This window comes from Cetorhinus maximus, chromosome 4, assembly GCF_964194155.1.
Source record: "Cetorhinus maximus chromosome 4, sCetMax3.hap1.1, whole genome shotgun sequence".
NCBI classification, from domain to species: domain Eukaryota; kingdom Metazoa; phylum Chordata; class Chondrichthyes; order Lamniformes; family Cetorhinidae; genus Cetorhinus; species Cetorhinus maximus.
In genome coordinates this window covers 179,247,048-179,273,534 of record NC_135882.1, presented here as the reverse complement: position 1 = coordinate 179,273,534, position 26,487 = coordinate 179,247,048, and the positions used below count along the sequence as shown (strand labels likewise).

Sequence of the window (26,487 nt, the reverse complement as noted above, 5' to 3'; positions counted from 1 at the left end):
ATTTCCAATCCTGGGCAATTTTCCACATAGCCGGGTAGATGCCAGTGTTGTAGATATACTAGAACAGCTTGGCTAGGGGCGTGACACGTTCTGGAGCACATGTCTTTGGTACTATTGCTGGAATATTGTCAGGGTCCATAGCCTTTGCATTATCCAGTGCCTTCAGCAGTTTCTTGATATCACATGGAGTGGATCAAGGTGGCTGAAAACTGTTATCTGTGATGCTGGGGACCTCCGGAGGAGGCCGAGGCGGATCATCCACTCGGCACTTCTGGCTGAAGATTGTAGCAAATGTTTCAGCCTTATCTTTTGCACTGATGTGCTGGACTCCTCCATCATTGAGGATGGGGATATTTGTGGAGCCTCCTCCTCCAGTGAGTTGCTTAATTGTCCACCACCATTCAAGACCGGATGTAGCAGGACTGCAGAGCTTAGATCTGATCCTTTGGTTGTGGGATCGCTTAGCTCTGTCTGTCACTTGCTGCTTATGCTGTTTGGCACACAAGTGGTCCTGTGTTATAGCCTCACCAGTTTGACACCTCATTTTTAGGTATGCCTGGTGCTGCTCCTGGCATGCCCTCCTGCACTCTTCATTGAACCAGGGTTGATTTCCTGGCTTGATGGTAATGGTAGAGTGGGGGATATGCCGGGCCATGAGGTTACAGGTTGTGTTCGAGTTCAATTCTGCTGCTGCTGATGGCTCACAGAGCCTCAGGGATGCCCAGTCCTGAGTTGCTAGATCCGTTCAAAATCTATCCCATTTAGCACAGTGGTAGTGCCACACAACACGATGGAGGGTATCCTCAATGTGAAGACAGGACTTCATCTCCACAACGGCCATGCAGCCGTCACCCCTACCAATACTACCATGGACAGGTGCATCTGCGGCAGGCAGGTTGGTGAGGATGAGGTCAAGTATGTTTTTCCCTTTTGTTGGTTCCCTCACCACCTGCCACAGACCCAGTCTAGCAGCTATGTCCTTTAGGACTCGGCCAGCTCGGTCAGTAGTGGTGCTGCCGAGCTGCTCTTGGTGATGGACATTGAAGTCCCCCACCCAGAGTACATTCTGCGCCCTTGTCACCCTCAGTGCTTCCTCCAAGTGGTGTTCAACATGGAGGAGCACTGATTCATCAGCTGAGGGAGGGCGGTATGTGGCTATCAGCAGGAGGTTTCCTTGCCCATGTTTGACCTGATGCCATGAGACTTCACGGGATCCGGAGTCAATGTTGAGGACTCCCAGGGCAATTCCCTCCCGACTGTATACCACTGTGCCCCCACCTCTGCTGGGTCTGACCTGCTGGTGGGACAGGACATACCCAGGGATGGGGATGGTGGTGTCTGGGACATTATCTGTAAGGTATGATTCCGTGAGGATGACTATGTCAGGCTTGACTAGTCTGTGAGACAGCTCTCCCAATTTTGGCACTAGCTCCCAGATGTTAGTAAGGAGGACTTTGCAGGGTCGATAGGGCTGAGATTGCCGTTGTCTTTTCTGGTGCCTAGGTCGATACCGGGTGGTCCGTCCGGTTTTATTCCTTTTTTGTGACTTTGAAGTGGTTTGATACAACTGAGCAGCTTGGCTGTCAGACCAGTAAGGACAACTGATTTCCTTCCTTCCCTAAAGGGCATTCGTGAACCAGATGGGTCTTTACAATCGACAATAGTTTCATGGTCATCATTAGACTTTAATTCCAGAATTTTTTAATTGAATTCAAATTCTACCATCTGCCGTGACGGGATTTGAACCCAGGTGTCTCTGCATTACTAGTCCAGTGACAATACCACTACACTATCATAGAGGGGAATCCCATGGCAGCACCATCCATTTGGGGATACATAGTGTCGTTAAAGCTGAACTCAACTGCGCGAGTTGCCATGTTCATAAACTCAATGAATACTGATTCACACAATGGTGGTGGGCCTAGATTGCCATGGTATAGAGCTGCAGTGCGAATATCTATGGCTCCCTTATGTGGAACATTCGTGAATAGGCTAGCAATGTCAAATAAGCACATGGACACAGTATTGCTTTCCATACTGCGTATTAATGTAGTAAACATTCTCCGAGCTACTTCTAATGCATTCACATCTTTCCTTAAATAAGGAGACCAATATTGTCTCCATGGCAACACCTCTATCAATCAGGCCACTTGCCAGCCAATCAGCACTCTCTTCTCACACCCTGACATTGGGATTCTGGCGATTATCCTGATGAGTACAAGACGAAAAGCTTCGACAAAATGTCTCTTTTCAGCAAGACTCAAGTTCTAATTATCATTGTTCAAGATTCAGTAAAATTGCTGTTTTAACACATTACTTGGCATTGTCACTCATTCCTGTCATGTCCAGAGTATGGCTCTGAGCCTAAAGGAGAATCCACAAGGGACTCTCACGCCCTTACACCGGTACAGCAAGTCATTAGGAAGGCAGATGGAATGTTGATCTTTCTTGTGAGGAAGATGGAGTATAAAAGTAGTGAAGTTTTGCTCCAGGTGCACATGACACTGGTAAGGCCACACCTAGGGTACTGTTTGGCGCCCTTGCTTAAGGAGTGATATACTTGCACTGGAGGCAATTCAGACCGGCAAGGGAGTCAAGGTTTATGGGTGGCAGTCAGGAAAGTGGAGCTAAAGCCACAATCAGATATCTTACCGAATGGCAGACTGCGCTCGAGGGGTTGACTGGCCTGCTCCTGTTTCCTATGATCTACGAGGGAGTGCTGCACTGTTGTAGAATCAATACTGATGGAGCACTGCATTGTCAGAGGAGCAGTACTGAGGGAGTGCTACACTGTCAGAGAATCAGTACTGAGGGAGTGCTGCACTGCCAATGGAGCAGTACTCATGTAGTGTTGCATTGCCAGAGGAACAGTGCTGAGGGAGTGCTGCACTGCCATAGGGTCAGTATTGACAGACTGCTGCTCTGTCAGAGTGTCAGTACTAAGGGACTGCACTGTTGGAGAATCAGTACTGAGGGAGTACTGCACTGTAGAAGGGGCAGTACTGAGGGAGCACTGCACTGTTGGAGGGGCAGTACTGAGGGAGTACTGCACTGTAGAAGGGGCAGTAATAAGGGAGCACTGCACTGTTGGAGGGGCAGTACTAAGGGAGCACTGCACTGTTGGAGGGTCAATACTGAGGGAGCACTGCTCTGTTGGAGGGGCAGTACTAAGGGAGCACTGCACTGTTGGAGGGTCAATACTGAGGGAATACTGCACTGTAGAAGGGGCAGTACTGAGGGAGTACTGCACTGTCAAAGGATCGTTACTGAAGGAACAGATTGGGGCACTTCTCTCCAACAAAGAGAAGGCTGAGGGGTGATCCAATCGAGTTCTTTAAAAGAGCAGCAGTGGGCAGGAGAAAAATGAGTGTAAGATGAGTAAGCAGGAGAGGAGTGGCGGCTGGTGAAGTAAGGAGTGGGAGGGAGTGAGGAGTGGACAGGTGTGAGGAGTGGGTGGATGTGAGGAGTGGGCAGCAGAGGGGAATGGGCGGGAGTGAGGAACAGGAGGGAGTGAGGAGTGGGCGGGAGAGAAGAGTGGGCGGGAGAGAGGAGTGGGCGGGAGAGAGGAACAGGCGGGAGTGAGGAACAGGCGGGAGTGAGGAACAGGCGGGAGTGAGGAACAGGCGGGAGTGAGGAACGGGAGGGAGTGAGGAATGGGCAGGAGAGAGGAGTAGGCGGGAGAGAGGAGTGAGCGGGAGTGAGGAGTGGGCGGGAGTGAGGAGTGGGCGGGAGAGAGGAGTGGGCGGGAGAGAGGAGTGGGCGGGAGTGAGGAGTGGGCAGGAGAGAGGAGTGGGCGGGAGTGAGGAATGAGCGGGAGAGAGGAGTGGGCGGGAGAGAGGAGTGGGCGGGAGAGAGGAGTGGGCGGGAGAGAGGAGTGGGCGGGAGTGAGGAGTGGGCGGGAGAGAGGAGTGGGCGGGAGAGAGGAGTGGGCGGGAGTGAGGAGTGGGCGGGAGAGAGGAGTGGGCGGGAGTGAGGAGTGGGCGGGAGAGAGGAGTGGGCGCCATGTTAACTCTAATATCCTCAACAAAATGTGGTCCCAGTCTGAATTTAACATCACATTGAATGTACAGTTCCAGCTGTTCACATTCCGTTCTCAGTGAGCTCAGACCAGAGGAACCTGGTTGTTAAACAGTGGGCTTTAATAAACACAGATCTTAATGGGGTATTGAATGTACAGAGAATGAAAGGGAGAGTTTAACTAGACTGGTTGGGATATTAAAGGGTACAGGGAATGAGGGGGAGAGTGGGATTAGCCTGGGTGGGATATTAAAGAGTGTAGAAAGTGAGGTGGAGTTTGGAAATAGACTGGCTGACATATTAAAGGGTGAGGGGAGTGAGTGGGAGAGTGGGGATAATCTGGATTGGCATTAAAGGGTGAGGGGAGTGAGTGGGAGAGTGGGGATGGTCTGGACTGGCATTAAAGGGTGAGGGGAGTGAGCGGGACAGTGGGATTAGCCTGGGTCAGATAGAGGCCTCTGAGACCAGATCAGATGTAGTGATTTAATGATTTCGAATCTTTGGAATTCTCCAGCTCAGAGGGTTGTGTCCATTGTTTAATACATTTAAGGCTGGGAGAGACAGATTTTTGGTCTCTCAGGAAATTAAGGGATATGGGGAGCAGGCGGGAAAATTGAGTTGAAGCCCAAGATCAGCCATGATCGTACTGAATGGTGGAGCAGGCTCGATGGGCCAAGTGGTTTATTCCTGCTATTTCTTGTCTTCTTGTGATTATTGAGCTCTCCAGATCAGATCGAGAGAAATCACTGAACCCTCAGTCCAAGTCTCTATAGATAACTCAGGCAGTTTTAGTGTCACTGACTGCTCCCATCAGTGGATCTCATATTTCCTACAAACCAGGCAAATGTTGAGGTAAAAAGTGAGATTCAGGGGTCAAAGAGGCATCCCTCCTCATTGCTCTGTATCGCACCCTTTGTCATGTGACTCTCCTAACCCAATCCAGGTCACCAATCAACAGAATTTATTTAGCATTAACCAGGTAAAGGAACATTATTCAGTACAGATAGGATATCAAAATTCACTGATTTCAAATTGTGAGCAGAACAAAGACCCTTGCTGACCCTAATATAGTACTGACCTTCAAAATCTGCTCATTCATGTGGTGACAGATTACTGCCAGGGAGACACTGACCCAACTCAGCTTCCCTGTTGGCTTTAGATGGACTCAGACATATAAACTCAGACACATAGATATCAGTCAATATCCTTCAGAGATACTGGTTAACTACATCCCCATGATCACATCAGATAAACAGTCAGTCACAGATGGTCAATAGTCCCAATGTTTTTCTCCACAAGTACCGCTTCTGTTTGTAGACATTCTCTCAGCAAAGTACCAAGCTGAACAAGTTGATCAGACTGGCATTGTTTTGGTGTAAAGTGTCTAATACGCTGAATGACCTATTTGATTTTTCTTATTCATTCATGGGACGTGGGCATCGCTGGCTGGGCCAGCATTTATTGCCTTTCCCTAACTGCCCTTGTTCAGAGGGCATTTTTAAGAGTCAACCACATTGCTGTGGGTCTGGAGTCACGTGTAGACCAGACCAGGTAAGGACGGCAGATTCCCTTCCCTAAAGGGCATTAGTGAACCAGGTGGGTTTTTACAACAATCGACAATGGTTTCCTGGTCATCGTCGGACTTTTAATTCCGGATTGGTCTCTATCCACATATAATGACAGCAATGAAACTGCCACAAGATTTTCTGGTATCACACACACCTGTGTCTTGTTCTAAAGTGTGAAAATTAGCCAAATATAACACTGACAGAAATAGTGAGTACGAGCCAATGTGTAACCCTACACACGCCATGCCAAGTGAGGAAGAATTTAACCAATAATCCAGCAGAAAATATTAAAGCGGGATTAAGTCTATACAGAACACTGAGACATCAAGGTGACCGAGACCCAGAGACTCCAGACATCCAGTCCAGATCGAAGATTCCAGACACCCAGTCTAGACCCAGAGATTCCAGACACCCAGACCAGACTGAAGATTCCAGACACCCAGTCTAGACTCAGAGATTCCAGACACCCAGTCTAGACCCAAAAATTCCAGACACCCAGTCTAGACTCAGAAATTCCAGAAACCCAGTCCAGATCGAAGATTCCAGACACCCAGTCTAGACTCAGAGATTCCAGACACCCAGTCTAGACTCAGAGATTCCAGACACCCAGTCTAGACCCAGAGATTCCAGACACCCAGGCAAGACCCAGAGATTTCAGACACCCAGTCTTGACTCAAAATACTCCAGACACCCATAGGCATGGATAGGCTGACATAGGCAAGCATCAAATAGGATCAGAATAGAGGTAATGCTAAAAAAAAATCAGAATTAAAAGCACTCTATCTGAATGCACGTAGCATTTGCAAAAAGATCATTTGAATGCACGGATTGAGGTAAGTGAGTATGATTTAATTGCCATTATGGAGACAAGGCTACAGGGTGACCAAGATTGGGAGCTAAATATCCAAGAATATTTGGCATAGGAAGGATAGGTGGGGTGACACTCTTAATAAGGGACTAGATCAGTATATTACTAAGTGAGGATCTTAGATCAAAGGATCAAGATGTAGAATCAGCTAAGAAACAGCAAGGGGCAGCAAACATTAGTGGGAGTTGTTTATAGGCCACCAAACTGTTGTGCTAGTGCTCTGCACGGTATAAATCAGGAAATTAGAGATGCCTGTAACATGGATAATACAATGCTAATGAGCAACTTCAATTTACACGTAGACTGGGTTAACCATATCAGCGCTAATGCTCTAGAGAAGGAATTCCTGGAGTGTCTGGAGGAGTACGTTGAGGAGCCAACTAGGGATCGGATTATTTTGGATTTAGCGTTGTGTATTGAGGAAGAGCTAATTTATAACTTTGCGGTAAAGGTGCCTTTGGGAATTAATGACCATAATATGATAGAATTTTGCATTAAGTTTGAATGCGATATAGTTCATTCTGAAACTTGGGTATTAAATCTGAACAAAGGAAATTCTGAAGCTATGAGGGGGAAGGCGGCTATCGCGGATTGGGAAAATAGATTTGACGGTCGGCTGGCAATGGCCAGTACTTAAAGAAATACTACAAAGTCCACAGTAGATATACATTCCTCTAAGGCACAAACACCTAGAGTGAAAGGTAAATCAACTGTGGTTAACAAAAGAAGTTAAAAATTGCATTAGATCAAAGGAAATAATTTATAAAGATGCCAGAAAAAGTGGTAAGCCTGAGGATTGGGAGCAATTTTGAACCCAGCAAAGGTGGACAAGAAACTGATAAGAAAGGGAATATTGAATGTGAATACAAACTAGTGAGGAACATAAAGGCTGATTGTAAAAGCTTCTTTAGGGATGTGACTAGGAAAAGATTAGCTAAATGTGGGCCCATTACAGGTGGGGCAGGAGAATTTATAGTGGAGAAAGGGAAATGGCGGAGAATCGAAACAGTCACTTTGTGTCTGTCTTCATGGAAGAAAATACAGAAAATCTCCCAGAAATACGAGGTGACTGAGGGCCTTGTGAAATTGAGGAACAAAAAGAAATTAGTCTGAGTAAAGAGGTAGTACTTGAAAAGTTAACTGTTCGAAGCTTGATAAATCCCCTGGACCAGGTGAGCTTCACCCCAGAGTGTTGAAGGAGGTGGCTAGAGAGAGATAGTGGATGCATTGGTGCTTATCTTTCAAATTTCTATAGGTTCTGGAAAGGCTCCCGCAGACTGGAAAGTAGCAAATGTAACCCCACTATTTAAGAAGGGAAGAAGAGGGAGAATGAAGAACTGCCGACCTGCTAGTTTGACGTCAGTAGTGGGGAAAAGGTTAGAATTTATTATAAATGACGTAATAACTGGATTTAGGGCAGGAGTTTTAGTTCGGTGGGCGCCGCAATCAGCGGGCCCGGGAGCTGCCAGTTAACAGGCCGCTAGCCGCAATCAGCCTCCGACCACGATTTCACACTGGCTGGTCAATGAACAGCCAGCCAGAGTGAAACAGGCGATGAAAGGCTCAGCTCTGTCAGGGTGGGAGCAGGAGGAAGGCGAGCGCTGATGTCAGTGTGAGCGAGGGCAAACGCTCACAGGCGGCTTCCTGGAGGCAGAAAGCTGTCTCGGGGAGCTGAAGGCCTGAACAACCTGAAATAAAGGTCACAGGAACTGGGGAAAAGTGTCCAAGCTTCATAATCAGTCACCTGAAAATGTAGGGACTGAAAATGCTGTCCACAGAAAATCATTTTTATTTTAATTTATCACCGAACCCTCATCCTGCCCATGGGTGAGGTTTCCTGAAAAATGCAAAGGCCTCCTGGCCGATTCGCCTGCCCGCCAACCATAACGTTGGACGGGCAACGAAAGATCTCTGTTAATTGCACCATAAAAGGGCTTAATTGCCCTCTTAATTGTCAGCGGGCACGCTTCTGAGTTTAGCACACGCCTGCCGACCGAAATATCGTGCGAGTGTGCGATAACATCGGGATGCTCACTCGACTCGTCAAGTGCTAATCTGCACTTGAGCGGGTCAGGAGCCCGCCCGCCTACTCAGCAAAAAATTCTGTTCTTAGAAAAGAACGGTAAAATTGGGCAGAGTCAACATGAATTTATGAAAGGGAAATCATGTGCTTATTCAAATTCATTCCTGGGGTGTGGGCTTCGCTGGCTAGGCCAACATTTATTGCCCATCCCTAATTGCCCTTGAGCTGCCTTCTTCAACCGCTGCAGTCCAAGTGCTGTTAGTGAAGAAGCTTTGTTTGACAAACTTGTTTGATTTTTTTTAGGACATTAGTAGGACCATTGATAAAGGAGAACCAGTGGATGTGGTGTATTTGGATTTTCAGAAGGCTTTTGATGAAGTCCCACACAGGTTAGCAAATAAAATTAGAGTGCATAAGATTGGAGGTAATATACTGGTTTGAATTGAGAATTAGTTTACAGACAGAAAGTAGAGAGCAGGAATAAATGGATCATTCTCAGGACGGCAGGCTGTTATTAGTGGGGTAAAACAAGGATCAGTGTTAGGTCCACAGCTATCACAATCCATATCAATGATTTGGATGTGGGGACCATTTGTAACACTTCCAAATTTGCTGATGACACAAAACAAGGCGAGAACGTAAATTGTGAGGAGGATGCAAGGAGGCTTCAAGAGGACTTGGACAGGCTAAGTGAATGGGCTAGACCATGGCAGATGGAATATAATGTGAATAAGTGTGAAGTTATCCACTTTGGTAGAAAAAGCAGAAAAGCGGAATATTTCTTAAACGGTGAGAGGTTGGGAAGTGTTGATTTCCAAAGGGACCTGGGTGACCTTGTTCATGAGTCCCTGAAAGCTAACATGCAGGTGCAGCAAGCAATTAGGAAGGTGAATGTATGTTGGCCTTCATCGTGAGAGGATTTGAGTACAGGAGTCAAGATGTCTTGCTGCAGTTGTAGAGGACCTTGGTGAGACCTCACCAGGAGTACTGTGTACAGTTTTGGTCCTCTTATGTAAGGGGGACATACTTGCCATAGAGGGAGTACAACGGAGGTTCACCAGATTAATCCCTGGGATGGTGCGATTGTCTTATAAGGAGAGAATGAGGAAACTGGGCCTGTATTTTCTAGAGTTTTGAAGAATGAGAAGTGATCTCAATGAAACTTACAAAATTCTTACAGGGTGTGACAGGGTGGATGTAAATAAGATGCTTCCCCTTGGTGGTGAATCTAAAACCAGGGGACATAACCTCAGGATAAGGGATAGGCCATTTAAGACTGGAATGAGTAGGAATTTCTTCACTCAGAGGGTGGTGAATCTTTGGAATTCTCTACCTCAGAGGGCTGTGGAAGTTTAATCATTGAGCACATTCAAAACAGAAATCGTTAGATTTCTGGAGACTAATGACATCAGGGGGTATGGAGATAGCGCAGGAAAGCGGTGTTGAGGGAGATGGTCAGCCATGATCTAATTGAATGGTGGAACAAGCTCAACAAGCTGAATGGCCTCCTCCTGCTCCTATGTTCCCGAGCTAGACTCAGAGTTCCCCTAGTACTGGTATTTTGAAGAAGGAGCAAGATGGATTTTGGTACAAAAAAATGACTGAGGTGTAATATTATGTGTTTTTTTTTGTCGTTTCAGAGAAAAGCCAGATGTGATAAAGATCGGTTCCAGGGCTTTGCATTCCTGTGTTCTTCTCAACTGTTGCAAATGGACAAATGGCCCCATATCATACGAATGAGGTATTGTTAACTTGAGACACAGACATGATGAAGCACTGGGGCAATCTCTGCTAGTATAACTTCCTGTGTGACATGGAAGTGACTCGTATTGCTGGAGAAGAATTGTCTGTCTTCATATTCCGCAACTTCTTCCTCCTATTGGCATGAGGAGACAGGAATGGTTCTAACTCTGGACTGGTTGCACTCGACACACGCAGACTTGAACTCAAGGAATGGGGTTGTATGCTTGCATGGAGGGTATTGGAAAGAGATGAACATTAAAATCAGGAAATAGCCAGAGGTTGGCAACTGATCCTTTCATGAGTCATGTGAGATATAGACCATAACAAATGTTGTATGATGTCAGATATTCAAGACTTGGGGAAGGAGGAGGAATTGGTTAACTTGAACCCCAATAACATGTGGGACTCTCCCAATGCCTCTTGAGCTTGGGAACACTGGCTGACTCTGAGAAGAAGGGCCATAGTGAGCTTGGACTGAACCTGAGTGGAAAGTGGGTTAGACCAGGAATGTGAAACAGGCTGATAGAAAATCAGCAGCTGAGTTTTCACCATCCTAGTTTTAATTTTGGAAAACATTGCCAAGATTTTTAATTTCAAGTGAAGGTGGCAGAGTTTGATCATAAGAAATAGGAAGTAGGCCATTCAGCCCCGGCCTGCTCTGCCATTTATTAAGATCATGGCTGATCTGATTGTGGTCTTTACTCCACTTTCCTATCTGGCCCCTGTAACCCTTCACTCCCTTGTCAATCAAACATCTGTCTAACCCTGCCTTGAGTACATTCAATGACCCAGCCTCCACTGCTCTCTGGGGAAGAGAATTCAAGAGACTAACGACCCTCTGAGAGAAGAAATTCCTCCTCACCTCTGTCTTAAATGGGAAACTCCTTATTTTTAAACTGTGTCCCCTAGTTCAAGGTTCCCCCATGAGAGGAAACATCCTCTCAGCATCTACCCTGTCAAGCCCCCTCAGAATCTTACACGTTTCAATAAGATCACGTCTCATTCTTCTAAACTCCAATGAATATAGGCCCAACGTGTTCAACCTTTCCTCCTAAGACAACCCCTTCAACCCAGGAAATTGCCTTGTGAACTTTCTCTGACCTGCCTCCAATGAAAGCATATCCCTCATTAAGTAAGGAGGCCAGAATTGCACAAAATATACCAGGTGGGTCTCACCAATTCCCTGTACAGTTGTAGCAAGACTTCCCTACTTTTATGTTCCATTCCCCTTGCAATAAAGGCCAACATTCCATTCGGCTTCTTAATTACTTAATGTACCTACATGCTAACTTTTTGTGATTCACATACAAGGACCCAGATCCCTCTGTACCACAGCACTCTGCAGTCTCTTTCCACTTAAGTAATATTCTGCTTTTCAATTCTTCCCGACAAAGTAGACAAGCTCACATTTTCCGACATTATACACCATCTGCCAAGCTTCCTTGTTCTATCGTTCTGTGGACTTTAGTAGAAAGAAGATGCAGCTCAGCTGCTGATTCACTGTGAATCATGGGCAGAGGGGGAGACTGTACTATTCCACTACATGTGGAACAGAGTATCCAGAGGTGGATAGTGTGGGAATCTTTAGGGGAGAATTGGATGGATATAGGTAAATGGGCAACTGAGACTGCAGTCTCTTCCAATCCTGGATTTTCTTATGTCCTTAACAGGACATCAGGGACTAAAGGAAAGGTCATTCCACCTTAGTCTTACTTACTACTCAAGTGAATACACCATCATCTCTAAGCCCTTCCCCGACTTAAGACACCATTCTGACTTGTTCATATAACGTTAGGCCAAGCTCCTGTAATTCTGACCTAGCAGCTCCTTACACCACACTGAACACAGTTATTCAAGAAAGTTCACCACCAAATTCTCAAGAGCAACTAGAGGTGGACAATAAATGCCAACATTCTCACTGATGCTCACATCACCAGGATGAATATAAAAAAAGCAAACAATGAATTTCACAAGTATCACAGAAGTATGGTCGGGGGTATTGAGTGGGGAGGGGGATGGGCTGGAGGAGTTTAATGTCCTGCAGATATTTCCTTAAATGTAGTGACTTTGGATTTAAAGACAACGTTACAGGACTTGTGTGAGTCACATCGAAATTGCCTACATTCCCATAACCTGAGTTAACATTTGAGAAACACTTGAGAAGGTGGTGGTGAGCTGCCTACTTGAACCGCTGCAGTCCATGTGGTGTAGGTACACCCACAGTGCTGTTAGGAAGGGAGTTCCAGGATTTTGACCCAGTGATGGTGAAGGAACGGCGATATATTTCCAAGTCAGGATGGTGAGTGGCTTGGAGGGGAACTTCCAGGTGATGGTGTTCCCATCTATCTGCTGTCTTTGTCCTTCTAGGTGGCAGATATGACAGATTTGGAAGGTGCTGTCTAAGGGGCATAAGTGAATTCCTGCAGTGCATCTTGTAGATGGTACACACTGCTGCTACTGTGCATCAGTGGTGGAGGGAGTGAATATTTGTGGATGGGATGCTAATCAACCAGGCTGCTTTGTCCTGGATGAACTGCTCCTGTGTGACGGGTGACTGTGTTGCACTGAGCTTTCACCCTGAGAACTGAGCACAAATCCTCTTTCTCGGAATGGGGGAGTCTGGGCAGTGAGGCAGTGACAGGGGGAAGGTCTCTCTGGGAATGGGGGAGTCTGGGCAGTGAGGCAGTGACAGGGGGAAGGTCTCTCTGGGAATGGGGGAGTCTGGGCAGTGAGGCAGTGACAGGGGGAAGGTCTCTCTGGGAATGGGGGAGTCTGGGCAGTGAGGCAGTGACAGGGGGAAGGTCTCTATGGGAATGGGGGAGTCTGGCCAGTGAGGCAGTGATGAGGGGGAAGGTCTCTCTGGGAATGGGGGAGTCTGGGCAGTGAGGCAGTGATGAGGGGGAAGGTCTCTCTGGGAATGGAGGAGTCTGGGCAGTGAAGCAGTGACAGGGGGAAGGTCTCTGGGAATGGGGGAGTCTGGGCAGTGAGGCAGTGATGGGGGGAAGGTCTCTCTGGGAATGGGGGAGTCTGGGCAGTGAGGCAGTGATGAGGGGGAAGGTCTCTGGGAATGGGGGAGTCTGGGCAGTGATGAGGGGGAAGGTCTCTCTGGGAATGGGGGAGTCTGGGCAGTGAGGCAGTGACAGGGGGAAGGTCTCTCTGGGAATGGGGGAGTCTGGGCAGTGAGGCAGTGACAGGGGGAAGGTCTCTCTGGGAATGGGGGAGTCTGGGCAGTGAGGCAGTGACAGGGGGAAGGTCTCTCTGGGAATGGGGGAGTCTGGGCAGTGATGAGGGGGAAGGTCTCTCTGGGAATGGGGGAGTCTGGGCAGTGAGACAGTGATGGGGGGAAGGTCTCTCTGGGAATGGGGGAGTCTGGGCAGTGATAAGGGGGAAGGTCTCTCTGGGAATGGGGGAGTCTGGGCAGTGAGGCAGCGACAGGGGGAAGGTCTCTCTGGGAATGGGGGAGTCTGGGCAGTGAGGCAGTGACAGGGGGAAGGTCTCTCTGGGAATGGGGGAGTCTGGGCAGTGAGGCAGTGATGAGGGGGAAGGTCTCTCTGGGAATGGGGGAGTCTGGGCAGTGAGGCAGTGACAGGGGGAAGGTCTCTCTGGGAATGGGGGAGTCTGGGCAGTGATGGGGGGAAGGTCTCTCTGGGAATGGGGGAGTCTGGGCAGTGAGACAGTGATGGGGGGGAAGGTCTCTGGGAATGGGGGAGTCTGGGCAGTGAGGCAGTGACAGGGGGAAGGTCTCTCTGGGAATGGGGGAGTCTGGGCAGTGAGGCAGTGACAGGGAGAAGGTCTCTCTGGGAATGGGGGAGTCTGGGCAGTGAGGCAGTGACAGGGAGAAGGTCTCTCTGGGAATGGGGGAGTCTGGGCAGTGAGGCAGTGACAGGGGGAAGGTCTCTCTGGGAATGGGGGAGTCTGGGCAGTGAGACAGTGATGAGGGGGAAGGTCTCTCTGGGAATGGGGGAGTCTGGGCAGTGAGACAGTGATGAGGGGGAAGGTCTCTCTGGGAATGGGGGAGTCTGGGCAGTGAGGCAGTGACAGGGGGAAGGTCTCTCTGGGAATGGGGGAGTCTGGGCAGTGAGACAGTGATGAGGGGGAAGGTCTCTCTGGGAATGGGGGAGTCTGGGCAGTGATGGGGGGGAAGGTCTCTCTGGGAATGGGGGAGTCTGGGCAGTGAGACAGTGACAGGGAGAAGGTCTCTTTGGGAATGGGGGAGTCTGGGCAGTGAGACAGTGATGAGGGGGAAGGTCTCTCTGGGAATGGGGGAGTCTGGGCAGTGAGGCAGTGACAGGGAGAAGGTCTCTTTGGGAATGGGGGAGTCTGGGCAGTGAGACAGTGATGGGGGGAAGGTCTCTCTGGGAATGGGGGAGTCTGGGCAGTGAGACAGTGATGGGGGGAAGGTCTCTCTGGGAATGGGGGAGTCTGGGCAGTGATGGGGGGGGAAGGTCTCTCTGGGAATGGGGGAGTCTGGGCAGTGAGGCAGTGACAGGGAGAAGGTCTCTTTGGGAATGGGGGAGTCTGGGCAGTGAGACAGTGATGAGGGGGAAGGTCTCTCTGGGAATGGGGGAGTCTGGGCAGTGATGGGGGGGGAAGGTCTCTCTGGGAATGGGGGAGTCTGGGCAGTGAAGCAGTGACAGGGAGAAGGTCTCTTTGGGAATGGGGGAGTCTGGGCAGTGAGGCAGTGACAGGGGGAAGGTCTCTCTGGGAATGGGGGAGTCTGGGCAGTGATGAGGGGGAAGGTCTCTCTGGGAATGGGGGAGTCTGGGCAGTGAGGCAGTGATGAGGGGGAAGGTCTCTCTGGGAATGGGGGAGTCTGGGCAGTGAGGCAGTGACAGGGGGAAGGTCTCTGGGAATGGGGGAGTCTGGGCAGTGAGGCAGTGATGAGGGGGAAGGTCTCTCTGGGAATGGGGGAGTCTGGGCAGCGACAGGGGGAAGGTCTCTGGGAATGGGGGAGTCTGGGCAGTGAGGCAGTGATGGGGGGAAGGTCTCTCTGGGAATGGGGGAGTCTGGGCAGTGAGGCAGTGATGAGGGGGAAGGTCTCTCTGGGAATGGGGGAGTCTGGGCAGCGACAGGGGGAAGGTCTCTGGGAATGGGGGAGTCTGGGCAGTGAGGCAGTGATGAGGGGGAAGGTCTCTCTGGGAATGGGGGAGTCTGGGCAGTGAGGCAGCGACAGGGGGAAGGTCTCTGGGAATGGGGGAGTCTGGGCAGTGAGGCAGTGATGGGGGGGAAGGTCTCTCTGGGAATGGGGGAGTCTGGGCAGTGAAGCAGTGACAGGGGGAAGGTCTCTCTGGGAATGGGGGAGTCTGGGCAGTGAGGCAGTGACAGGGGGAAGGTCTCTCTGGGAATGGGGGAGTCTGGGCAGTGAGACAGTGATGGGGGGGAAGGTCTCTCTGGGAATGGGGGAGTCTGGGCAGTGAGGCAGTGACAGGGGGAAGGTCTCTCTGGGAATGGGGGAGTCTGGGCAGTGAGGCAGTGACAGGGGGAAGGTCTCTCTGGGAATGGGGGAGTCTGGGCAGTGAGGCAGTGACAGGGGGAAGGTCTCTCTGGGAATGGGGGAGTCTGGGCAGTGAGGCAGTGATGAGGGGGAAGGTCTCTCTGGGAATGGGGGAGTCTGGGCAGTGAGGCAGTGATGAGGGGGAAGGTCTCTCTGGGAATGGGGGAGTCTGGGCAGTGAGGCAGTGACAGGGGGAAGGTCTCTCTGGGAATGGGGGAGTCTGGGCAGTGAGGCAGTGATGAGGGGGAAGGTCTCTCTGGGAATGGGGGAGTCTGGGCAGTGATGGGGGGAAGGTCTCTCTGGGAATGGAGGAGTCTGGCCAGTGAGACAGTGATGAGGGGGAAGGTCTCTCTGGGAATGGGGGAGTCTGGGCAGTGAGGCAGTGACAGGGGGAAGGTCTCTGGGAATGGGGGAGTCTGGGCAGTGAGGCAGCGACAGGGGGAAGGTCTCTCTGGGAATGGGGGAGTCTGGGCAGTGATGAGGGGGAAGGTCTCTCTGGGAATGGGGGAGTCTGGGCAGTGAGGCAGTGATGGGGGGAAGGTCTCTCTGGGAATGGGGGAGTCTGGGCAGTGAGGCAGCGACAGGGGGAAGGTCTCTCTGGGAATGGGGGAGTCTGGGCAGTGAGGCAGTGATGGGGGGGAAGGTCTCTCTGGGAATGGGGGAGTCTGGGCAGTGAGGCAGTGACAGGGGGAAGGTCTCTCTGGGAATGGGGGAGTCTGGGCAGTGAGGCAGTGATGGGGGGAAGGTCTCTCTGGGAATGGGGGAGTCTGGGCAGTGAGGCAGCGACAGGGGGAAGGTCTCTCTGGGAATGGGGGAGTCTGGGCAGTGAGGCAGTGATGAGGGGGAAGGTCTCTCTGGGAATGGGGGAGTCTGGGCAGTGAGACAGTGATGGGGGGGAAGGTCTCTCTGGGAATGGGGGAGTCTGGGCAGTGAGACAGTGATGAGGGGGAAGGTCTCTCTGGGAATGGGGGAGTCTGGGCAGTGAGACAGTGATGGGGAGAAGGTCTCTCTGGGAATGGGGGAGTCTGGGCAGTGAGGCAGTGATGAGGGGGAAGGTCTCTCTGGGAATGGGGGAGTCTGGGCAGTGAGACAGTGGTGGGGGGAAAGGTCTCTCTGGGAATGGGGGAGTCTGGGCAGTGAGACAGTGATGAGGGGGAAGGTCTCTCTGGGAATGGGGGAGTCTGGGCAGTGAGACAGTGATGAGGGGGAAGGTCTCTCTGGGAATGGGGGAGTCTGGGCAGTGAGACAGTGATGGGGGGGAAGGTCTCTCTGGGAATGGGGGAGTCTGGGCAGTGAGACAGTGATGAGGGGGAAGGTCTCTCTGGGAATGGGGGAGTCTGGGCAGTGAGACAGTGATGGGGGGGAAGGTCTCTCTGGGAATGGGGGAGTCTGGGCAGTGAAGCAGTGACAGGGAGAAGGTCTCTTTGGGAATGGGGGAGTCTGGGCAGTGATGGGGGGAAGGTCTCTCTGGGAATGGGGGAGTCTGGGCAGTGAGACAGTGATGGGGGGGAAGGTCTCTCTGGGAATGGGGGAGTCTGGGCAGTGACAGGGGGAAGGTCTCTCTGGGAATGGGGGAGTCTGGGCAGTGACAGGGGGAAGGTCTCTCTGGGAATGGGGGAGTCTGGGCAGTGACAGGGGGAAGGTCTCTCTGGGAATGGGGGAGTCTGGGCAGTGAGGCAGTGATGGGGGGAAGGTCTCTCTGGGAATGGGGGAGTCTGGGCAGTGAGACAGTGATGGGGGGGAAGGTCTCTCTGGGAATGGGGGAGTCTGGGCAGTGAGGCAGTGACAGGGAGAAGGTCTCTCTGGGAATGGGGGAGTCTGGGCAGTGATGGGGGGAAGGTCTCTCTGGGAATGGGGGAGTCTGGGCAGTGATGAGGGAGAAGGTCTCTCTGGGAATGGGGGAGTCTGGGCAGTGAGACAGTGATGGGGGGAAGGTCTCTCTGGGAATGGGGGAGTCTGGGCAGTGAGACAGTGATGGGGGGAAGGTCTCTCTGGGAATGGGGGAGTCTGGGCAGTGAAGCAGTGACAGGGAGAAGGTCTCTCTGGGAATGGGGGAGTCTGGGCAGTGAGGCAGCGACAGGGGGAAGGTCTCTCTGGGAATGGGGGAGTCTGGGCAGTGAGACAGTGATGAGGGGGAAGGTCTCTCTGGGAATGGGGGAGTCTGGGCAGTGATGGGGGGGAAGGTCTCTCTGGGAATGGGGGAGTCTGGGCAGTGAGGCAGCGACAGGGGGAAGGTCTCTCTGGGAATGGGGGAGTCTGATTGGTGCAATCCTTACCTTTCTGCTCTCACACGACGCTTCAGGAATGCAGGATTCTTCAGCACAGGTTGGTTAAACTTTGACGGGCAAAGACCAAAACAAAATGTTGCTCACTCACACTTAAACAACTGGTAATGAAGGAAACTTAAATGAAGCTGCTTCCGACCAATGTGAGAAGCTAATAGCTACTCTGAAGGCTGTAAGCTCTAATAGCTAGTTTGAAAGCCATCAAAAAACTGAAGTTTGCGCGTGGGTGTGTAGAGAAATTAAATTACAGTCCGCCTGAGAAGCAGTTCATTGACAAAGGGAAACATCAGAAGTGCGTTAAACAGCACAAGTCTTTAACTTTTTGCTGTTTTTCCCATTACTCTTCACCTTGCACTGAAGTTGATGCCTTCTGCAGTCCAGCTACTCCAAACATTACCCTGACCAGATTTATTACCATCTTGAGATACAGTTAACACCCAACTAAACTCAATCCTGTCCACAGCCAGCAGGAGTTACCGGGTGGAGAGGGAATCAGGTAATCTTGGCACATCTCTTCAGTGCAGTACTGAAGGAGTGCAGCACTGTCGGAGAGTCATTACTGAGGGGGTGCTGCCCTGTCGAAGAGTCAGTACTGAGGGAGTGCTGCACTGTCGAAGAGTCAGTACTGAGGGAGTGCTGCACTGTCGGATGGTCAGTGCTGAGGGAGCGCTGCACTTTCGAAGAGTCAGAACTGAGGGAGTGCTGCACTGTCGGAGGGTCAGTACTGAGGAAGTGCCGCACTGTCGAAGAGTCAGTACTAAGGGAGCGCTGCACTGTCAGAGGGGCAGTACTGAGGGAGTGCTGCACTGTTGGAGGGTCAGTACTGAGGGAGTGCTGCACTGTTGGAGGGTCAGTACAGAGGGAGAGCTGCACTGTTGGAGGGTCAGAACTGAGGGAGCGCTGCACTGTCGGAGACTCATTACTGAGGGAGTGCTGCACTGTCGGAGGGTCAGTACTGAGGGAGTGCTGCACTGTCGGACACTCATTACTGAGGGAGTGCTGCACTGTCGGACGGTCAGCACTGAGGGAGCTCTGCACTGTCAGAGACTCATTACTGAGGGAGCGCTGCACTATCGGAGACTCATTACTGAGGGAGCGCTGCCCTGTCGCAGGGTCAGTACTGAGGGAGTGCTGCACTGTCAGAGGGTCAGTACTGAGGGAGTGCTGCTCCGTGGGAGGGTCAGTACTGAGGGAGGGCTGCACTGTCAGAGTGTCAGTACTGAGGGAGCGCTGCACCGTCGGAGGGTCAGCACTGAGGGGGAGCCGCACTGTCGGAGGGTCAGTACTGAGGGAGCACTGCACTGTCAGAGGGTCAGTACTGAGGGAGTGCCGCACTGTTGGAGGGTCAGTACTGAGGGAGTGCTGCACTGTTGGAGGGTCAGTACTGAGGGAGTGCCGCACTGTTGGAGGGTCAGTACTGAGGGAGTGCTGCTCCGTGGGAGGGTCAGTACTGAGGGAGTGCTGCACCGTCGGAGGGTCAGCACTGAGGGAGTGCTGCACTGTCAGAGGGTCAGTACTGAGGGAGTGCTGCATCGTCGGAGGGTCAGTACTGAGGGAGTGCTGCACTGTCAGAGGGTCAGTACTGAGGGAGTGCTGCATCGTCGGAGGGTCAGTACTGAGGGAGTGCTGCACTGTCAGAGGGTCAGTACTGAGGGAGCGCTGCACTGTCGGAGGGTCAGTACTGAGGGAGCGCTGCACCGTCGGAGGGTCAGCACTGAGGGAGTGCCGCACTGTCAGAGGGTCAGCACTGAGGGAGAGCCGCACTGTCGGAGGGTCAGTACTGAGGGAGTGCTGCACTGTCTGGGGGTCAGTACTGAGGGAGTGCCGCACTGTCGGAGGGTCAGTACTGAGGGAGTGCTGCACTGTCTGGGGGTCAGTACTGAGGGAGCGTTGCACTGTCAGAGGGTCAGTACTGAGGGAGCGTTGCACTGTCAGAGGGTCAGTACTGAGGGAGTGCTGCACTGTCAGAGGGTCAGTACTGAGGGAGTGCTGCACTGTTGGAGGGTCAGTACTGAGGGAGTGCTGCACTGTTGGAGGGTCAGTACTGAGGGAGTGCTGCACTGTCAAGAGGGTCAGTACTGAGGGAGTGCTGCACTGTCAGAGGGTCAGTACTGAGGGAGTGCTGCACTGTTGGAGGGCCGCACTGTTGGAGGGTCAGTACTGAGGGAGCGCTGCACCGTGGGAGCTGGGTTGATTAACTCTGTCCCTGTCTTCTCTCTCAGGTGGATGCAAAAGTTATTGTCCCCACTATTTTGAAAAAGAGCAAGAACAGGAGAGTTCTCTCTGGTATCCTGGCCAATATTTATCCTCCAATCAACATAATTAAAACAAATTATCTGGCCATAATCATTTTGCTATTTGTGGGAGCTTGATGTGCACAAATCTGTTACCGCATCACCTGCATTACTAAGTATTTCATTGGTTCTAAAGCTCTTTGTGATGTCCTGCGGTTATGAAAAGTGCCAAAGAAACCCAAGTTATTACTGACTTTCTTGCAGGGGTCCTTAGCTGGGTCAGTGAGTGGCAATTAAGTGGATTCCTCGCATTGCTCCCTGTGGTGAACCAAATTGAAAGGAGGGAATACCTGCGGTAGATGTCCAGGTTACAATAGAACAACCATAGTACTGAACTTACCCAGAAACCAAACAGAACCAGATATAAATGCACTGATTGTATTCAAAGGCAGTTAGGGATTGGTGATAAATATCAGCCTCGCCAGTGATGTCCACACCCCGTGAACAAATCAAAAAAAGATCCAATCCACAACTCTGTGCTAAAGTGGGAGCCTGCAACCTGCAAGCAGCAAATATTTGAGAGACAGGAATGAAACAACACACCAAACGGAAAAAGCAAAAACATCCACAGAGTTTTTAAAATCATCACAGCTCTGCCCTCCTTTCCCAGGCCATGCACCTCACACGCTTCCTCTCTCCTCTCCTCCATTTCCCCCCTTTCCCCTCAAACCTTTCCTGTGTCTGATGTCATGTTGTTCCCTCTCCATTCCACGTCCCCCACCTACCGGTAAAGCAAAGATATTCTACATGAACGTTGCCAGAGACATGAGGATCATTCATTTATAATAAAGCTGCCATTGAGGAGGGCTGCTTGAGCATCCACTGTTATACGGTTCCAACAAACCCTTGTTCGTGATTTTAACACACTGGAGAGGAGCGATCCCTTCACCCCTCCTCCCTCCACGTCCATCCTTCTTCCCATCCCATCCTGTTCCCCATTCCATCCCCCCCAAATTCCGTTCCATCCCCATGCTGTCCCCCCCGCACTCATTACCACCCGCCAACCAATTCCCACCCCCCCCCCACCGCCCCACCACTCTGCCAATCAATTCCCACCCACCCCCCCATTCTGCCAATCCTGTCCCCTGCCCTTCCTGTATCCAGCTAAACCCAGGCAATTGTATTCATTGCTGATTGGGATAGAGTGGAAAGTTCACTGCTCTCAAGCCTGTGGCAACAACATACAACATTTATCTTCAATCACATCATCTGTTACAATTAATAGCAGAATTAGAAACAATTGCAGCCTTCTCTAATTACTCTCAATTACAGCTCCCTAATCAAGCTAGAATGCTCTGAAATTCTGTGCTGAACACTAAATGTCAAATTTCATTACAGACCAGGAACAAAATCAAACGCTGACATTCAATTTTATCACCTCAAAAAAAAGAGGAGCTCTTAAAAATCTTAATTTAATGCTGATTTTCAGCAAAGAGGCTTTTAGAAATGCCGAGAAATACAATCTCAGCCCAATTAGATCATCAGAGAGACAGTGATCAGCATCAAGGGGGAGCCTCACTCAATCACTACTGTCTGGGGGCAAAAGGTAACAGTCTCCCCAAAGATGCCAGGTGAGGATCGAGAGGTCATGACACATTTAGCAAAGGCCCAGTTATTTACCTCAACATATTTAAAGGTGTTAGAGACCCAAAGCAAACCCAGTGAAAATTGGACCTATTTTTAAACAGAGCAGAATTGTGACATTACTTGTGAATTTTTAATTAAGGCTGGCACCACTGACACTAGTAATTTTCACTAAACATGCAGCTTGTTGAACCCGACACAATCAGTTAGACAAAGACAATCCATCGGATCTGGTGTCCAATGAATTTGGCAGTTTTCCAATCCTCTGGGACTTTTCCAGAATCTAAGGATTCTTGGAAAATTACTACCAGTGCATCCACTATCTCTGCAGCTACTTCCATTCTTAACGGAATCAACCGGATTTGTTCCTATCAGAAGCTAAGGGGAAATCAATTGAATTGGACTCCAACAGGCATGAATCTTCTGAAAAAATCTTCTGGGGTTAATCGCTATTTAAATCTATTGGGGTTAATCTCTGTCTAAATCTATTGGGATTAATCTCTATTTAAATCTATTGGGGTTAATCTCTGTCTAAATTTATTGGGATTAATCTCTATTTAAATCTATTGGGGTTAATTTCTGTCTAAATCTATTGGGATTAATCTCTGTCTAAATTTATTGGGATTAATCTCTGTCTAAATTTATTGGGATTAATCTCTGTCTAAATCTATTGGGATTAATCTCTGTCTAAATTTATTGGGATTAATATCTGTCTAAATCTATTGGGATTAATCTCTGTCTAAATTTATTGGGATTAATCTCTGTCTAAATCTATTGGGATTAATCTCTGTCTAAATCTATTGGGATTAATCTCTGTCTAAATCTATTAGGGTTAATCTCTGTCTAAATCTATTAGGGTTAATCTCTATCCAAATCTATTGGGATTAATCTCTATCTAAATCCATTGGGGTTAATCTCTGTCTAAATCTTTCGGGGTTAATCTCTGTCTAACTCTATTGGGGTTAATTCTGATCTAAATCTATTGGGGTTAATCTCTGTTGAAATCTATTGGGGTTAATCTCTATCTAAACCTATTGAGGTGAGTTCAGATCTAAATCTATTAGGGTTAATCTCTGTCTAAATCTATTGGGGATAATTCTGATCTAAATCTATTGAGGTTAATCTCTATATAAATCTATTGGGGTTAATTCTGATCTAAATCTATTGAGGTTAATCTCTATCTAAATCTATTGGGGTTAATCTCTGTCTAAACCTATTGAGGTTAATACCATTTGAAATTTAATGGGTTTAATGGAACAGGGTTGATGCCTATTGGAATGTAACCGTTTATCTTTAGGAAACTAATCATGATTGTCCCTCTTGGAATCTAACTGGGATTATCTGTAGCAAAAGCAAGGTTTATCCCTTCAGGGATCTAAAAGCATTACAAACCTCCCAAACCTCAGTACATGATGAACAACAACTACGTGCATTTAGGTAGCACCAACAATGTAGAAAGATGTCTCAAGGAGCTTCACAGAAGCATTATCAAACAAAATATGATACCAAACCATGTAAGGAGCTATAAGGACAGACATGCAAAGGCTTAGTTGGAGAGGTAGACTTTAAGGAGTGTCTCAAAAGAGGAGAGGCAGAGAGACAAAGAGATTTAGGAGGAAATTCTAGAGGTTTTAGCGTCCACGACAATGGCAGAGCAATTAAAATCAGGGATGTGCAAGAGGTTCGAATTAGATAAGTGCAAATATCTCAGTGGCTTGTGGAGCTGGAGAAAATTACAGAGGCCATGTAATGCTATATAAATGGTGCTATATAAATGCACGTAGCTGTTGTTCATCATATATTGAGGTTTGGGAGGTTTGTAATGCTTTTAGAAGCTATTTGGGAACAAAGCTGATAATTTTAAAAATTAAGACAGTGTTTCACCAGGAGTCAATGTGGGTCAGTGAGTACTGGGGCTCTAGGGTAATAGGACTTAGTGCAAATTAAGACATGGGCAGCAGTGTTTTGGATGAGCTCAAGTTTACAGAGGGTAGAATGTGGGGGACCTGTCAGGACAGCATTGGAATGGTCAAACAAACATAAACAAAAACAGGGAATGCTGGAAAAACTCAGCAGATCTGACAGCATCTGTGGAGAGAGAAACAAAGTTAACGTTTCGAATCCATATGACCCTTCTTCAGAGCTAACAAAGTTCTGAATTGCCAACATTATTTTGAATAGCTGATGGATGTTTGGTTGCTCGGGAATTTAAGTATTGTTTCAGGAATTTTCAATGCCAACAAAAGGTGATTTCAAACTGTTTCAACCAGAAGTAGAAGGAAAAACAGGAACTAATCTAACCAACTTTATATTGGAGACTTTAGGTAAGTGACATAAGACTGGCAAGTGTTGAGGGTGAAGAGAGGACAATCAGGAAACATGGGCAAATAATAGCAAGCTTGGGTTTTAAAAGGCTGCAGATTGTAGGAGGGAGCATGAACAGAGTGTGGGGAGGAGTTCTCCAGCATTGAGGACCATCTGATCCAGCAGAGGGAGAGGTGGGATGGAGTGAGTGACAAATAATGCAAGAGTTAACACCTGGGGAGCACTGTGTTGAGGTTCAGTACAGAGTTGCGCCATTCAGCTTTCAATCGAGGTGTCCTCTATATCTGTCAGGAGGGAAGGGTTGTGATGTATTAATGCTCAGTGACATCATTACCATCCTGCGAGAGTACCCGCTCGCCTGCTTTGTACCTCCGGCAGTGCTAACAATCTGATTAATTCCCTTTCAGTGGGGCGCTGATGGCCTCGATGATGAAGACCTGGCATCAGCCTTTGTGAAATTGATAGTTTTTCACAGTTATAAATGAGGCCTTTCTCATCTGCAAATCGTAGGCTGCACAGTCAGACTCCAGTAATGATCATCAAAAGCACTCTTTAAACTGCGAAAGCCCATGGGAGCACGAAGGGGGAGCTGCCACACTAATGAGAACTACAAGGGGACAGAAGATGCCGAGAAATGGCTGTTACTCCGCTGATGTGCATTTAAGTGCTTTTTTACAGCCACGCACAGAAACAGAAATAAAGGTTGATGAATGTCCCAGAAAAGCATTTATCTTCCAATTTCTCCAAAGTGGAATCACAGGGGTAAATGTATTATTTTATTTCACTGAACTGCACCAAGATCTTGGTCGGGAGACAATGTGGAGAAAAGAAAGAGAAAAAGAAAAATACCAAGCCTGTGAGTTCTCAATAAAAATCACTGAGATTAGTCAATTGGACAGGGGCCTATAGAAGGGAGCTGACCGGACTAAACAGCAGCAGAGAAGACAGCTAATGACACAAAATATTTACATAATCTTGTCAGCACTGGCCTTTTCATTTACAAACCTGTACAGTCAATTAAAACACTGCTTTCCCTTTACAGAGTAACGTGAGGGAATTTTAACCAAAGCCTTTCACACACTCTCAGAACTGGGGTTCAATCATCCCTGTTTTATTTTACAAATCTCAGCATTAAGAAATAGAGGTTATGTCCGAGATCTGGCTCTTTGTGAATTGTGGCTGAGTGGATAACTGCCTCTGAATCAGGAGTCGTGGATTCAAGTCCCATTCCAGAGCTGAAGAGAGGCAAAAATGTGATGGATTTTATTCTGTTTTAGAGGGGGTGGAGCAGGTGGAGCAAAATCGAAGGTCAGGGATAGATGGGAGCTCAGGAGAGATTTGACAAAGATGCCGTGGACACAGGACAAAGGGAGCATTAATGATAAAATGGGTGGGTTGTCTTTTGAGGACAGGTTGGTCAGGCTAGGCTTGTATCCACTGGAGTTTAGAAGAGTAAGAAGCGACTTGATTGAAACATATAAGATCCCGAGGGGTCTTGACAGAGTGGATGTGGAGAGGATGTTTCCTCTTGTGGGAGAATCTAGTACTAGGGGTCACTGTTTAAAATTAAAGGGTCGCCAATTTAGGACAGAGATTAATCACAGAATCACATAACGGTACAGTGTAGGAAGAGGCCATTCGGCCCATCGTGTCTGCACCAGCTCTCGGAATGAGCATTATGACTTGGTGCCATTCCCTTGCCTTTTCCCCGTACCCTTGCACATTGTTTCTATTCAAATAATCATCTAATGCCCTCTTGAATGCCTCGATTGAACCTGCCTCCCCCACACTTCCAGGCCGTGCATTCCAGACCCAAACCACTCGCTGTGTGAAAAAGTTTTTTCTCACGTCCCATTTGCTTCTTTTGCAAATCACTTTAAATTTATGCCCTCTTCTCAATCCTCTAAGGAGCGGGAACAGCTTCTCCCTATCTTTTCTATCCAGCCCACTCATCATTTTGAACCCTCTATCAAATCTCCTCTCAGCCTTCTTCTCTCCAAGGAGAACAGTCCCACCCTCTCCAATCTATCTTCGTAACTGAAGTTTCTCATCCCTGGAACCATTCTTGTAAACCTCTTCTGCACTCTCTCCAATGTGTTCACATCTTTGCTGTAATGTGGCGCCCAGAACTGTACACAATACACGAGCTGAGGTCAAACAAGTGTCTTATATAAGTTCAGCATAACCTCCCAGCTCTTGTACTCTATGCCCCTATTAATAAAGCCCAGGATACTATGTGCTTTATTAACTGCTCTCTCCACCTGTCCTGACAACTTCAATGATCTA

At 49.0% G+C, this 26,487-nt stretch overlaps 1 protein-coding gene across 5 annotated transcripts in view; it reads right to left on the bottom strand.

Annotated features, from left to right (window-relative positions):
* Positions 1-26,487, bottom strand: part of LOC144680067 (arf-GAP with GTPase, ANK repeat and PH domain-containing protein 3-like) — a 708,867-nt gene that overhangs the window by 105,127 nt on the left and 577,253 nt on the right. The window contains exon 14 of one of the 5 annotated variants that reach the window (XM_078541211.1): positions 10,310-10,421. The exons of the other annotated variants lie outside the window; for them this stretch is intronic. Coding sequence (XP_078397337.1) covers positions 10,310-10,421 — 112 coding nt within the window. The remainder of the gene's footprint in view (positions 1-10,309; positions 10,422-26,487) is intronic. 5 annotated transcript variants of the gene reach the window in all.